This window comes from Nuphar pumila, chromosome 2 (assembly GCF_984573655.1).
Source record: "Nuphar pumila chromosome 2, dmNupPumi1.hap1.1, whole genome shotgun sequence".
Taxonomy (NCBI): domain Eukaryota; kingdom Viridiplantae; phylum Streptophyta; class Magnoliopsida; order Nymphaeales; family Nymphaeaceae; genus Nuphar; species Nuphar pumila.
In genome coordinates, this window is record NC_143250.1 from 105,530,088 (window position 1) to 105,545,845 (window position 15,758).

Here is a 15,758-nt window from a genome sequence, read left to right on the forward strand (position 1 = left end):
TTTTTAAATAAATTTTTTTTGATTTTTTTTCGTTTTTGCGACGGATTAGCGACGGATGATTCCGTCGCTATTCATATTATTCTAGCGACGGCTTAGCGACGGAATTAAATCCGTCGCCACACCGTGGTCGCCGTTTAGTACCGGCGGATTGGCGACGGAATGTAGCGCTCGTTATTCCGTCGCAATTAGCGACGGACTTGGCGACGGAATTATTCCGTCGCCAGTTAGCGTCGAAATATTCGCGACGTAAGCATACTGTCGCCGCGTTGTCGCTAATCCGTCGCTAACATGGTTAGCGACGGATTAGCGACGGATTAGCGACGGAAGGTGGTCGTCGCTAATCTACTGCTTTGTTGTAGTGTATGGTACCCCAAGTAATTTTATTTATTACTAAAAATATATTGTTTAGTTTCAACCAAGGTTAATTCTATGGCACTATGTAGTTCCTCAATTTTTTTTTGCACTTGTTAGTATAGTTTATTGTTATAAAAAATTATTATTTCTTTTTATTGTGCTTTCATCCCCACCCTAGTTTAAATTCCTTGCTCCACCCCTAGTGTGTGTCCTTCGTTGCAAGGCTGAAACAAGACGTACTCCTTGGTGGTCAAGGGAGACCTAGGATTTTATGTAAATAAACTCAACCATTGAGACAATTTTCATCAGATATATGGGATAAAAAAATACCAAGCCTGTCTTTTGAAATGAATGCAATAAGCAAAAAACAGTTAGCGTGCTTGTTAAATAGCTGATAAATTAGGCAAATATATTTATAATTTTTGTCCTAAAAAAAGTTTTTTTCTTGCTAGGCCAACTGAAAAATCTAATTACTGACTGCACATAAGCAGCTCCCCAATTCACAAAAACCCTTGAAGTCTCCTTTGTTTACCAGAAAGTACATCCAACTTGTTTGGCAGGAGTAGTTACTGCGACGTCACCTCGTGTTGGTAGATTGCCAGTTCAAAACCCAATGGTATGAGTTGTATAACTGGTGGGGGTCTGCCCTAACCCCAGCTTTCTTTGTCAAAAAAAATTAAAAAAATTGTAATGTCTCGTCAACTTGGCGATGTTCCCAAGTGGCCCCTACCAAATGAAAGGGTGCCCTTCTTAGCATGAAAAATGCTTAACACCTATTGCAATCAACGGGCTAAAGGGATCTAATTTGATTAGGGGCCAATTAATTAAAGTCCACATATTTCATGATACACCATACACGTAAAGATGATTGCACTCTCCATACTTTATTTGCATTAATTTTTAGTCAAGTAGCAAGGTGGTTGATTAATAGCTTTCATAAAAGCAAAGATATTAGTGACCAAACCATGACCCTAAGAGAAAAAATGAAAAAAAAAACTATGTTCCAACGATGGGAAGCCATCCAACCCATCCACCCATGACTAACCACATGAAAGCCTTTGCAAGGAAAACCCCCATCGTAGGGTCGGAAGGCCTCATGACTTTTGTATCGACGGTAGGTAGGAGGGCTGGCTAACGCAAAGGGTTTGACCTGTCCCTACCCATTAAAGACTCTTTGCTTGGCCATGCTGGGGTGGTTGGAAGTTGCACTCGTGGATCAACTTAGGGCTGACGTGTTTGCGATGCATGAATAAACACTTGACACGTGTCAGAAAGAGTTGATGGCGCGGCAAGCGTTTGGTACACCCGTATCCATATGCATCCACGTATGTGGGCCCCGGTGGGTCCCCCACCAGGGCCTCCTTTTGAACCTGATCCCTAACAGTTAGCCCCCCAACCTGTACGGAGAAAATAAAAAAAATCATAGAGCCTTAATTTTTTTTTCATAACATTAGTTGGGTCTCTTCTGTCAAGATTACAAAAATGGCCAAGATTCCAAGTCAATCATAATTAAGCTATTTTTTTCATTTTTTGGAAATATTGGCAAGAAACTTGTTCTTTCAAGAGAAACATATAGAGCACAAAAATTTGTGTTAAGAAAAACATTTTTCAGGAAAACTCAAATATATATACAATTCTATCTGATCCCAGAGTTTGCATCTGCATCGAGCCTTGAAGAAATTGAATCTCATACTTCCTATACCTAACTTGATTTTAATTAAGATTTCAAGGGAAAAAATGATCATATGGATCCATTTTTTTGTCATTTTTTATGAAATTAAGACCAAATTAAACCTGTTTATATTATTTGTTGATTTTTTTGATAGTCAAATTATTTATTATTTTTGTTTATTACTAATTTTGCCATTTTTTATCCGTCTTATTGAACAAAAACTTATTTTTAATAATGTATCATTATCAAATGAAATTTTGCCATTTTTACATATTACTAACTATGATTAGCATTAAGGCACTAGGATTAAAACAACGATCGACGGGAGAACCAATTCAACACCAACTTGGCTGTGCAAAATTTCATCAGTTCCAAGCTTTTTTATAACTTGGGCTCCATATTTTATTATTATTAATAATAATAATAATAAAATGATGATGACAATTCAAGTTACTTATTTTTATTGCATCCATGAAAAACCATGGGCTCACTTTAGAGGCCTTACAGTTGGGGGCTCATGTGAGGCACCACGCATGCCGACTGCCAATATGACACATGTTTGTCGTTAGAGATGGGATACGCGTGGGCCCCTGATGTAGATCTTTCGAAGTGGACGGTCTCGATTTGTATAGCTCCGGTGGGCCCAGTATGGAACTTTGTGCTTGGACGATGGGGATGGGCAATTGGTGCCATTAGTCCGCATTACAACTGAACACACACACACTCTCTCTCTCTCTTCCACAGGCACAAGTGACCTTGGGTGCGTGTTTTAGGTGTGACCAATGTTGTCAGTACCGTTTTGAATTAACCGATTCGTATTGTATCGGCAAAAAATGGTATGAAACTCAGCTGATTCGTCTTATTTTAAAATAAAATTTAAAAATGATTTAAAATGGTTTTTAAATATTATTTTGATATCATCTGCTGGTCAAAATCTGACCAATTCGGTTCATTTCCGTTCAGAATCGGAATCGGCTGATTCCCGGAGTCGATTCAGCGCCTGATACAATTCTGACAACATTGGGTGAGACGAACTTAATTGTATTGTAACAGTTTTTATTCATTTTTAATTATATTTAATAAAAACATACATTTTTATGTACTAAAAATTGAAGAACATTATTTATTTAAATAATTTAAAAAATATTTGTCAATAGATTTTTTTTTTTAATCGAAGAAACCGCCCCAGGTGAAGAGACCTAGCTGCACTGGCCCAGCCTGCTGTACTATGGTCTCTGTTCACATCGGCGTAAAACTCTGAGGGCTTACTTCTTGATCCCAGGGAGTCGCCAAGCTTCAACTTAGGCAGGAGGGTGACGCCCATGGGATTATGAACTCAAGTCTCCAACCTTGTCACATAGACATATGGCTTTGGCTGAGTGTCCCTGGTGACACGAGCAGACAAGCTTAGTCATGATGACACATCTGATATTATTTTAATATTTTAAAATAATATTTCATTATATTATATTTTTTTAATAAAAAACCTTTTTAATGTTCAATTATTCAAAAAATATTTTTTTATTGATTAAAAAATAAAAAATTCTGTGTCCTCGTGTCCAATTTTTTGAAAAAAAAATCAAACTCTCGAGTGGAATCAAAATCGGCATCCTCGAATCATTGTGACAGTCTCCAACTCGTGTCACACATCGGGTCGTTGTGACACGAAGCAGTTGTTATTTCAGGTGAGAAACTTCACACTTAAAAGTTCAATAGAAACATATGGTACATATATTATATAAAACCGAAAAAGAGAAACAAGGGCCATGTAACGGGAGAGTACGAGGAAATGTCTTTGAGAAAAAACATCTCACTAAAAGCCAAAAGCCATGTACTAGATTAATCCATCGTATGTCTATGAAGATCCAATCTACATTTAATCTTAACCGTCCAACCAAACGGGTGCTAATCCTAACCGTTCAGATGCATCGATAGATCTTCTGACATCATATGTCAGATCAGATCATAGGATCCTTTTCTTTTGTTCCACACTAAAAAGGCAAGCATTTGGAGTAGTCCATTACCATATCATCAAATCACAGTATGAACACCAGTGCAGTGAGATGGGAACTTGGGGAATTATTTTAGTTGGATATATTAAAGTGGGAAAGTTTGCAGCTAAGCAACCATCTGATTAATTTAACAAGGGCAGGCTGCCTACATTTACACCACCCCATCAACCTCCATTCGATACCCTTCCAAATCCTTTAAATCCTCCTCCTGCACCACCCGCTGTGCACCCTCCCCTTTTATCTCCTCTTCTTCTTCCCCCTACCCACCAAACATGCCTCCCATTCTGCCTGACTTCTCCTCCTCAGTCAGGCTCAAGTATGTCAAGCTAGGCTACCGGTACCTTGTCAACCATTTCCTCACCTTCCTCCTCCTCCCCACCATGGCTGCCGTGATCATTCAAGTGCTTCGCATTGGCCAGGACGAGATCCTCGGTCTCTGGCAATCCCTCCGATTCGATCTCGTCCAGATCCTCTTCTCCTCCCTCTTCGTCGTCTTCATCGCCACCGTCTACTTCATGTCGAGGCGGCGACAGGTATACCTTGTCGACTACGCTTGCTTCAAGCCTGCGGTCACTTGCAGGGTGCCATTCTCCACCTTCATGGAACACTCGACCCTCTTGGAGCACTTTGACAAGAAGAGTGTCGATTTCCAGATGAGGATACTCGAGAGGTCCGGCCTTGGAGAGGACACCAGCCTCCCGCCGGCACTTCACTACATCCCTCCTAATCCCAACATGGTGGATGCGAGGACCGAGGCCGAGCTCGTCATCTTCTCTTCCATGGATGATCTTTTTAAAAAGACGGGCATCAGGCCCAAGGATGTCGATATCCTTGTCGTAAATTGTAGTCTTTTTTCGCCGACGCCCTCGCTGTCCGCGATGATAATCAATAAGTATAAGATGAGGAGCAACGTCCGCAGCTTCAACCTTTCTGGGATGGGCTGCAGTGCCGGAGTGATATCTGTGGATCTTGCCCGGGATCTGCTTCAGGTGCACCCCAACTCATATGCAGTTGTTGTGAGCACCGAGATCATCACTCCCAATTGGTATGCCGGCAACCAGCGATCCATGCTCATCCCCAACTGCCTCTTTCGCATGGGCGGCGCCGCGATCCTCTTGACGAACCGCAGTAGGGAGAGGCGCCAGGCCAAGTACAGGCTAGTCCATGTGGTCCGAACCCACAAGGGCGCCGACGACAGGGCCTACAAGTGTGTGTATGAAGAGGAAGACAGTGCTGGCAAGGTGGGGATTTCCCTGTCCAAGGATCTCATGGCGATCGCCGGAGAAGCTCTCAAGTCGAATATTACGACGATCGGCCCCTTGGTCCTGCCGGCATCGGAGCAACTGCTCTTCTTGTTCTCTTTGATCGGGAGGAAAGTCTTCAATCCCAAGTGGAAGCCATACATTCCTGACTTCAAGCAGGCCTTTGAGCACTTCTGCATACACGCCGGAGGCCGAGGCGTCATCGACGAGCTCGAGAAGAACCTGCAGCTATCGGCCGAGCACGTTGAGGCATCGAGGATGACCCTGCACCGGTTCGGAAACACGTCCTCGTCTTCGCTCTGGTATGAACTGAACTACATCGAGTCCAAGGGGAGGATGAAGAAGGGAGATCGTGTTTGGCAGATCGCGTTTGGGAGCGGTTTCAAATGCAACAGTGCGGTGTGGAAGTGCAACCGGACCATCAAAGTCCCGGTGGATGGTCCATGGTCCGACTGCATTCACAAATACCCGGTCCATATCCCTGAAGTAGTCAAGCTCTAGACAGCAGAATCTGCACTATCCCCACCTGCCGATACAAAGCAACATACAACAATTGCTATCCAATGATCACTATCCTTCACCATCCTTCTCCTTGATAAACTTTCTTAATTACATCTTCCTTTTCTTTATTCCTTGTGGTTGGAAGTAGCCCTTTCTTCACCACCACCCTCTTATTTCTTTGTTGTAATGAAACTGTTCCAAGTTTTCTGTTTGTTTGATTTTTAAGTAAGCTAGAGAGATTGGTGGTTGTACATGTGTATGTGGGTGTACTTGTTTTTGTGTAGAAATTAAAGGGGTTCAAGCAGAGTCATGGAGGAACGTTAAATGGTAATAATGGTAGGAGTCACCTTCTCTATTGCTTTGAAAGACAGGACTGGAGAGTGGGTTTTTCTTGGTAGCGTTTGCTTTTGGATGGTGGGTAATGTGTGAGGGAGGTGATGGATGGTAGTTGACTGCTCGTTGACGACCCCTTCAAATTTAACACTTCCCAACTGTGGAAAACTGGATAGCTCAGCTTTTATGTGAAAAGCAGTGATGACTATTTACTATTCTCGCAGTTGTTGAACACCCCTCCCTCTCTCTCTCTCTCTCTCTCTCTCAGTGGATGAAAAAGGAGAGTGAGTGAAACAAATTACAATGGTAGGAGTTATTACCTTATTTATTGCTTTGAAAGACAGGACGGGAGAGTGGGTTTCTTGCGTTTGTTTTTGGATGGTGGGTAATGTGAGGGTAGGGATGGCAGTGGGGGCCGGGCGGGGGACAAGGTCTCCACCCCCGCCCCGCCTCAAGATTAGAACCTCCATCCCCGGCAGGGATGGATTTTAACCTCCACCCACGCCTTCATCCCCGGTTCAAACGGGGATGGGGCAGGGATATTGCGGGGAAAAGTGACGGGACGGGTTGGTGCGGGGATCGTGGTGGGGCGGGGAAAAGTGTACGTTCATCCCCGAACGGGGATGGATTTTAACCTTCGTCCCCGCCAAAATCTCCGTTTCATACCCTTCATCCCCGGTCCAAACGGGTCGGGGCCCGGCTTTCCCCCGGTCCACTGCCATCCCTATGTGAGGGAGGTGATGAATGGTAGTTGACTGCTTATTGACGTCCGGCCCCTTCAAATTTAACACTTCCCAACTGTGGAAAACTGGATACCAAAGTTTTATGTGAAAAGCAGTCTATTTACTATTCTTGCAGTTGTTGAACCCCTCCCTCTCGACCCTCAAGACACCTGATAGTACACGCATATCTTCTGCCAAACGCCCATCATCTACATGAACGTCAAGTACCCTTTTATCTAGGGGTGGCAATTTCTGACACGACCCGCCAACCTGCCTCTTAGGCGGGTTCGGGTTGGGCTTAAGCCAACCCGTTTAATAAACGGGTCGACCCGTGTAACCCGTTTATTAAACAGGTCGGGTTGGGGGTATGCCAACCCGCCAACCCGTCAACCCGTCCGCCCGACCCGTCAACCTGCCAACCCGACCCGTCAACCCGTCCCGCCAACCTGCCAACCCGATCCGTCAACCCGTCAACCCGATCCGTCAACCCGCCAACCTGAAAACCCGTTTACCCAACCCAACCCATTTATTAAATGGGTTGGCGGGTCGTGTCGGGTTACCCGTTTATTAAACGGGTCGGGTTCGTGTTTGCCACAGCCAACCCGTTTAATAAACGGGTCGGGTTCGGGTTGAGGTATGCTGACACGCCAACCCACCAACCCGACCCGCCAACCCGACCCGATTGCCACCCCTACTTTTATCACCCGCACGTCTGATTGTGCCATTGAGTCACTACACCTATTGCACATGACAACGTTCATGCATACGCATCGTCCCCAAACACAGGTGCCCTCTTTCACCCACTTGCCAAACAATGCACACAAGCTTGGTCTGTGATATTGGAAAACTTAAATGGGTTATGTTGTTCACACCAGGGTATGGTCTCATCTACAAGAGTATAGCTTACATCATAGTTTTTATGACAAGAGATGGATCAAGGGTCCAAATTCTTATTGACACCGGTTCCACTTTGACTGAGACACCCATGTCTCATGTTTGACGCTCGCATGGACATGGGGCCACAACTGATGGGAGTGATGGATTATTAGGATCAGGTGTGCACAAGAGTGCTTTAGGAGAAGAGAAGGAGGATTTGGTGTGATGACGACCTGCATCAGGGAGAATCATAGATCCTGTTCAGATGATCTTGCAGAGGCAGAGGGCTGGAGCATTTAACCTCCTTTGAGTAATCATTATCCAACCTAACTGTCTCATTGAATTCCCAAACATGCTCGAAATCCAATGTAGACTGGGCCCCACCATGATCCTAGTGGTGTATATCTCAATGGCCCACTAAGTGGGTCGTTGGATTCTATGTGAGACCCATTTGCTCACACTAGATTCATACCAGAATCCAACATCTCTCACTTGACCATATGGGGCGAACACCCATATTTATCATAACCAGTGCATTGTGTATTGCACTCATGACATTATAAGGTTTACATACGCTAGTTGAATTTTTTCTTCATGATATATCCCTATCATGAGGTTATTCACAAACTAGGTTGTTTTTTCATCATGTCATAACTTTCAGGTATTCATCATTCACTGCATATTAAGTCATGCAGTCCACAAATACATCATAATGTGGGTCTCACATAGTCATGGGGTTCTTTGGTTCTTCCATAACTATACCATAGACATGCATACTAGTGGAGTACCATGAAATTCATAAAGTCATAATTTGCCAAGCATAGCAAATACTCCCACTTTTCATGTGCATTAACACATATTGATCACTACCTAATCATTTCAGATTAGTATATCCGGATCCGAATAGTTATAAATGTAACTGATCAACATCATTTAGTATTATATGCATGAAAATAAAATATTCCTTCATGCATTTATACAAACATACCATAGGAAGCATTATGATTATTTAGCATTATTACAGATAAATATCCTCACATGCATGTGCAAAATTATAATTCCGCTCTCACTTTTCTAATGCATTGCATTTAAGCAATATTTGCATTAAGCCATGACATCATGTGGTTTTTCATAAACTAGTTGGATTTTTCCTTCATGATATATCCATATCATGAGGTTATTCGCAAACTAGATTGTTTTTCCATCATGAAATAAGTCATAAATCTCATACCTAAGTCCAATTTGGATATTTAATAGATCCATATCCAATGAGAGTTATCACATTATCATTTGGATATGCTAAAATGTGATAAGCCAATTACCAGGCTTTAATCAAACTACTAGTTTGAACATTTAAGTTCAAAACCATTACCGGATCCGCATATATATATATATATATATATATATATATATATATATATATATATATATATATATATATATATTCAATTTTATTGGATTTGTAGGATTCCATATCCAAATTCGACTTGAGATGTTATCTATCAAGTCTAACACGATCCATATTAAAATGGATTTCCATACGAGTTTAACTAAAACCATGGATCTTACAGGATTTGACTATAATCCAAATCCATATATTTCAAATGTCAATGGATCCATATTATATATCCAGTATTCTACTTATCTGGATTTAACTGTGTAAATCCTGGATCCATACAAAATATATCATAATTAGATCTAAATATCTGGCCTTATACTATTCAGATCCAACATAAAACTTGGATCAAATCTAGATCCATACAAAATATCTGAAATAATATATATATGTATATATCTGTCTCTAGAACAATTCTAGATCCATATCCCATATCTAGGCATATCACTCAATCATATCTAATTTAGATCAAACTAGATCAATATCCTGCATCTGGGTATCCGAACTCAACACTAGATCCGCTCAAGTTCAACAAAAACCAATAATAATATCTGGATCTAAAACTAAATCATCTAGATCTATACCCAATAAATTTAAACTATCTAGATCCATCCAATATTGCTTTATTGGATCCAACTACATCTATATCACCTTATTGGATCCAAACATCTGATCTAATACCAATCATATCCAATCTTGACCCAAACAATTATATTTAATAGATCTTTCAATTAAACTTGATCTAAAAAATTGGATCCATCTTATTGGATCGAGATATTAACATGAAAAGAATATTAATGCATATAATAAAACCATATGCAAATACAATATTTCTGGATCCAAAAATATCACAGTAGAGATATAAACCAAATAATAACTGGGTACAAGGTCTGTAAGAAGCTACCTGAACAGCTTGACCCAATCCAGATTTAAACTTGTCTGAGGTATTCCGCTAACCAGAATCACTTTTCTACAAAATCAGAAAAGTCAGAAACATTTCTGGGTAAAATCAACAATCTAGAACACCAAAACATAATTTTCTGAGTTAAACAAAAAATTGTAGATGCTTTTCTGTAATTTCAAAAGAAAACTTTGGGGTTGTTTTGAATAAACCAGAAAACACGACCCTGTCTCAGATATAAACCAGAGGACAAGCCTATTTCTGAAAAATTTCAGAAACAAATCCTCTGTTATAAAAAAAAATAACAAAGGTCTCAAAATGTAATATCAAACATTTTATGAGCCCTCTAAGAAAGAAAAATAACCAAACTGGTTACTTAAAAACTTAATGCAAAACCTTTTTTTTTAATTAAAAAAAAGTTTTACCCTTTTCGTAAAAAGGGGAACTCTCTTAGGGTTTCCCTTTTTTACGAAAAAGGAAATAGAGTGAGGAAAAGGAATGGGGGCGACAAATGTTGCCCTTGCCGCCACCTCCGCCTCTGCCTTTGCCGGAAGATTTGGCAACCGTCGATCGGTGCAACCACTCCTCGCAATAGGGATTCTCCATTGTCTTCCGGCGAGCGTCCGGTGGGGGGGTCTCTGTGGCCATTATCGCCGCCCCTCCACCTGTCGTCCCCAAATCGCCTTTTTCATCATATCTGCAGGAGCGGGTCTCGACGACGATGTTGCCTCTATAGGATCCATTCCGGCGAGGCTCACAATGACGGTGATGAGGCAGATCGAAAAGACAGAGAGAGAGAGAGCAGAGGGTTGAAACCCTCTACAAATCTCTCCTTTGAAAACCCCAATCGAAGGGGGTTTCTCCTCTGCCTTTCTCTATGTGATGTTTGGGACGAGCACAGCCTAGCAGAGGTGATTGGGAAGCATGACGAGGGCCTCTTGGTGGCTCTCATCCTCATCATCGTCGTCGTCATCAGGAGATCCGACAACCGCCCGGTCGGCGCAAACACCTCCCGGAAAAGGGGTTCTTCACTATCTCTGCAAAAATGGCTACACAGTGTGGCCAATCAGAGAGGTTTCCAGCGATGATGCGACATCATGCTCTTGATCGATTGGCTCATCTTCTGCTTCCAAAAGATGCTTCTGCTGTTGTAGAGCGCCTCTTACTCTCTCTTTTCACCTCTGATGCCTCATCGCTCGTCGACTGCAGTGACATCAACCTTGCTCGGCTTGTGGGCTCCCCTACCTCCTTCCCCAACGCCAACAAATTCCTCCATCTCTCGACCTGCTGCAACGACATCTTCGATGAGCTCCAACGCCTCACCTCGATTCCGACAAGCTCTGACGAGGCCCGATGGTCTGGAATCGGAGGGTGTGCACTTGCTGGCGACGACCTGCCCCTTTGGGCTCAACTGAAGAGGTCGGTTTATGCTCCAATGACTCTGCCTGAAACGATCCAATCGTCGAGCGGTTCACGCAAAGCCGACCTCTTCCGAGACATCTCGCTTTTCTCTAGCCATTTGTCCGACTTGGTGCAGCCGAACAGGCAGACAACTGAGCCTCCATGGCCGAGAACCACCCCTTTAGGCAAGCCTCCTTTAGCACGCCGTAGAGGACCATCTCCTTGGAGTCGTTATCGTTCAACGAAAGCTTCTTCCGTATAAGGATTAGAAGAAGGGGCTGACAGTCCGTCGGTAGTGTGGGGGACCTGACGCCTCCTCCTCGGCGTCGATCTCCATGTGGGAGTCTTTGATGCTGGAGAGCCGGATCCCCAGGTTGTGGCAGACCCTCCATCACCACCACATGACTCTAGTAGTCCACCACCTGCTCCACCGGAGAATCAGTAAAGGAAAGTTCTCTTTCGAACCTTTTTTTTTCTTTTTATTTACACTGGCATGGCCACCTGATGCAAGCATTGATGCCTAACAGAGGGTGTCTCGAGTGACTCTAAGTCTAGGGGGTCTCCTCCTCTATTGCTGACAGCAGCGACCACCTGATAGAGACCCTGACTTCAGAGTAACTCCGACTCTGATGCAGGGTTTCCCCTCTTCTGCAGCCAATAACTTCAGGCTGTACCGCCTACTAGTTGTTCCTAGTTTTTTGGCAAGGGAGTCTCCATTCGCGTAACCACAACGCACACAATTGTTGAGAAACTAGATTTTGATGACACATAATATGATATACTGTTATATAGGCTTTAATATGATATGATAATATGCCTTCATGAATAATGTTATATTATGACTGGATATGATTTGTAATGCATTTAACGAGTATTTGATGCAAGGTTATTTCACCCAAAAAGGATGGAGACCTCCTGCTCAAGTACAATCTTTGGTGCAATCATACTCTCTGAAGAAAAAGCTTGATGGGGCATTCATTCTTAAAGAGCATCTAAGGAGATCGGCTACTTCAAGATGAAGATTTTTTTCTTCTTTAGAGTCATATATAACAGAACCTTGAGAAGCATGCATATTGCATATTACAAGCTTTATCATACAAGCCACTCATTCACAAAAGATATTTTTCATAAAAGCATACGATATTTCAAAAAGCACCTTTTTGAAAATTAATCATTGTACCTTCTTACAAACTTTTATGAAAAAAGTATTTTGACAAGATATAATAGCTCATTATTTCAAAAGCATTAATTGTACCTTCTAACATGCATTTATGAATAAGACAACTTGAAAAGAAATAAAAACTAATGATTTCAAGTATGAAAGAAAAAGACAAAATACAAAATCGTCTAGTTGAAATAATAAAGAAAACTAATATTATTATAATATGTTTAGAAAAGACTTTAGTTACTTTATACAACTCAAGAATGTCGACTTACTTAAAGTCATCATTCTTTTTGAAAAACATTAAATACCACCTCAAAAGCATTTAAGAAATGACTATTTAATCTCCACTCAAGAATGTCGACTTGCTTAAAGTCATCATTCTTTCTGTAGACATTAAAAAACACATCATAAAGTATTTTGAGATATGACCATTTACAAATAAAGGACTCAAAGCATTTATTGTACTTACATATATTTAAGTCAAGAAGTGACGATTTGTAATAAAAATATTAAAAAACTATAAATCATTAAATTGAATAAAGACAAAACTACATGATAATTTATAATCCAACGTTCAATGTACTACAAATCATTTATTATGAGAATAGACCTTTTACAAAATATATTACACCTTAAATACTACAACGAATAGTCTACTCCAAAGTATTACACTTATGGAAAAAAGACCTTTTTGAAAAAGCAATATAGTACACAAAGGTGTTTTTAAAATGACTTGACATCTCACAAGGACAATCATTCCAAAAGGCAACGACTATTTTTCTAAGGCTATATATACACTAACAAAATAATATTTCAACAATGGACATGTGAGCATACAACGAGAAAAATTTCTATTCGATATTTGAAAAAGAGAGCCTAGAAAAAGAAAGAGAAAAATAAAGAGAAAAGTCAAGAATAGTTCTTTGACAAAGAGTATTATCTGAGTGAAAAGAACAGAACATTCTGAGAATCCTTCATTCGTGCATTCATATCATTCTGAAGGTTCTATAGTAAGTATTGTAACTTTATGTTTTTCACTGTACTCCTTCTTTGTTGAAAAAAGAAGACCTCTGTGAAAGAGGGTGTTGTTCTTCTCTGTTGAGAGAAGAAGACCTTTGTGAAAGAGGGTGTTGTCCTTCTCTGTTGAGAGAAGAAGACCTTTGGGAAAGAAGGTGTGTTCCTTCTCTGTTGAGAGAAGAAGACTTCTGAGGAAGAGGGTGTTGTACTATTTATCCAGTAACTCAGATGTTATAGTGAAAGGCTCAAGTATTTTGCTTGGGGACTGGATGTAGGTCAGTGACTTGACCAAACCAGTATAAATCATGTGTTTTATGTGTTGTGCCTTATTGCATTTAATTTCTAAATTATCGATCTATTTCATATTTCACTATTCACCCCTCTTCTAATGAAATTTTATTTGGTATCAGAGCAGGTTTGCTGGTTTCGACATAACAAGTCTTCCAGCACTTATGGCATCAACCTCTTATGCTCGTGATATTGAAGGTCAACACATCTCGTCCTCTTTTCTTCAACGGCTCCAACTATAGATACTGGAAATGCAAAATGACTATATTTCTAAAGTCCATAGATTTTGTTGTATGAAAAATTGTTGAACATCCATACACATCTCCATCCTCAGACTATAGCTTATGGTCTGATGAAGAAAAAAAGATGGTCAATCTAAATGCAAAGGCTATGAATGCTTTTTATTGTGCCATTGATCAAAATGAATTCAACAGAATATCTATTTGTGAATCTGCTCTTGATATTTGGCATTCTCTAGAGGTTATTCATGAAGGAACCAACAAAGTGAAAGAAGCCAAAATCTCATCTCTAGTTTGAAAATATGAGTTGTTCAAAATGAACAAAGATGAACCCATCACAGGGATGTTTACAAGATTCACCAACATCACCAACGACCTGAAATCTCTGGGAGAAACCTATTCCCAGACAATTAAGGTGAAGAAAATCTTGAGATCTCTCACAATTGATTAGGAGAAAAAGACAACAGCAATTGAAGAAGCTCAAGATTTATCCAAGCTTACCCTAGATGACTTAATAAGCAATCTTATGACCTATGAAGTCCATATGAAATAAAGAAGGGAAGAGGAACAACCTACAAAGAAAACTCTAGCCTTCTCAACCCTTTTTGAGAATGAAGACTCAAAAAAAGAATATGAAATTGTGCTACTCACTAGAAAATTCCAGCGCTTCATGAGAAAGAACCAGCTTCCAAATAAGCACAAGGAAAGAAAAGACTCAAAGGAAGATTTTATGTGCTATCAGTATAATAAGACAGGTCACATGAGACACGACTGTCCTCTTTTAAAAAGAAAATCCAAAACCGAGGAGCCAAAGAAAAGGTTCTTCAAGAAAAAGGCTCTGCATGCTCAATGGGATGATTCAGAACCATCCACAAGTGAAGAGTCAAGTGATGATGAAGCTGAAACCGTCAACATGTGCTTCATGGCAGAAAGCTCTGTAAGTGAATCTCTCAATTTTTCTTTCGAAGATCTTCAAAATGCTTTTCAAGAACTTTTTGAAGAATCAAGAAAAATGATTTTCATTTTTTTTTTTGAAATATGAAAATCTAGAGCTTGTGCAGAAAAATGAAAAACTCAGTATTGAAATTTCTGAGTTGAAAAAGAAAAATTTTATGATTACTTCTGAAATCTCCTCTACTAGCTCCAAGACTAAAAATCTTCAAGTAGAAATTTCAGAATTAAAAAGTAAAACTGAAAACCTTATCCAAACGGTTTTCAAGTTTACCAAAGGGAAAGAGAACCTGGATAAACTCATATCCTCTCAAAAATTCTCTTTTTACAAGAATGGTATTGGTTATTCTCACATGAATAAACCTTCTTGTATAAATAAAAAGACTATTTTTGTAAAATGTTCTGCTGAACCTAAGCATGAGTATTACAACGTTCATACTATGTACTCCTCTAAAGTTGTAGACAAACCCAAATTAAAATGGATATGGGTTCCAAAGTCTAACAAAAAGGGACCCGATTGGGTACCACAAAGAATCTTTACTTGATGTTTTGCAGGCTCCAAAGAAGAAGAACAGATGAATACTAGACAGTGGATGTTCAAAACACATGACAGGACATCCAAATCTTTTTGTTGTTCTTCATCATAAAGAAGGAGGAACCGTCACCTT

General features: G+C 40.5%; 1 protein-coding gene across 1 annotated transcript; it reads left to right on the forward strand.

The window, feature by feature from the left end:
* Positions 1–4,270: 4,270 nt before the first annotated feature.
* LOC149846562 (3-ketoacyl-CoA synthase 6-like) lies at positions 4,271–5,985 on the forward strand. The gene has a single exon (XM_089998069.1). The coding sequence runs from the start codon at positions 4,311–4,313 to the stop codon at positions 5,799–5,801; it is 1,491 nt and encodes a 496-aa protein (XP_089854195.1). The 5' UTR covers positions 4,271–4,310; the 3' UTR covers positions 5,802–5,985.
* The last annotated feature ends 9,773 nt before the right edge of the window (positions 5,986–15,758 follow it).

Coding starts and splice junctions, on each gene's coding strand:
- LOC149846562 (XM_089998069.1), top strand. CDS start 4,311: ATGCCTCCCATTCTGCCTGACTTCTCCTCCTCAGTCAGGCTCAAGTAT.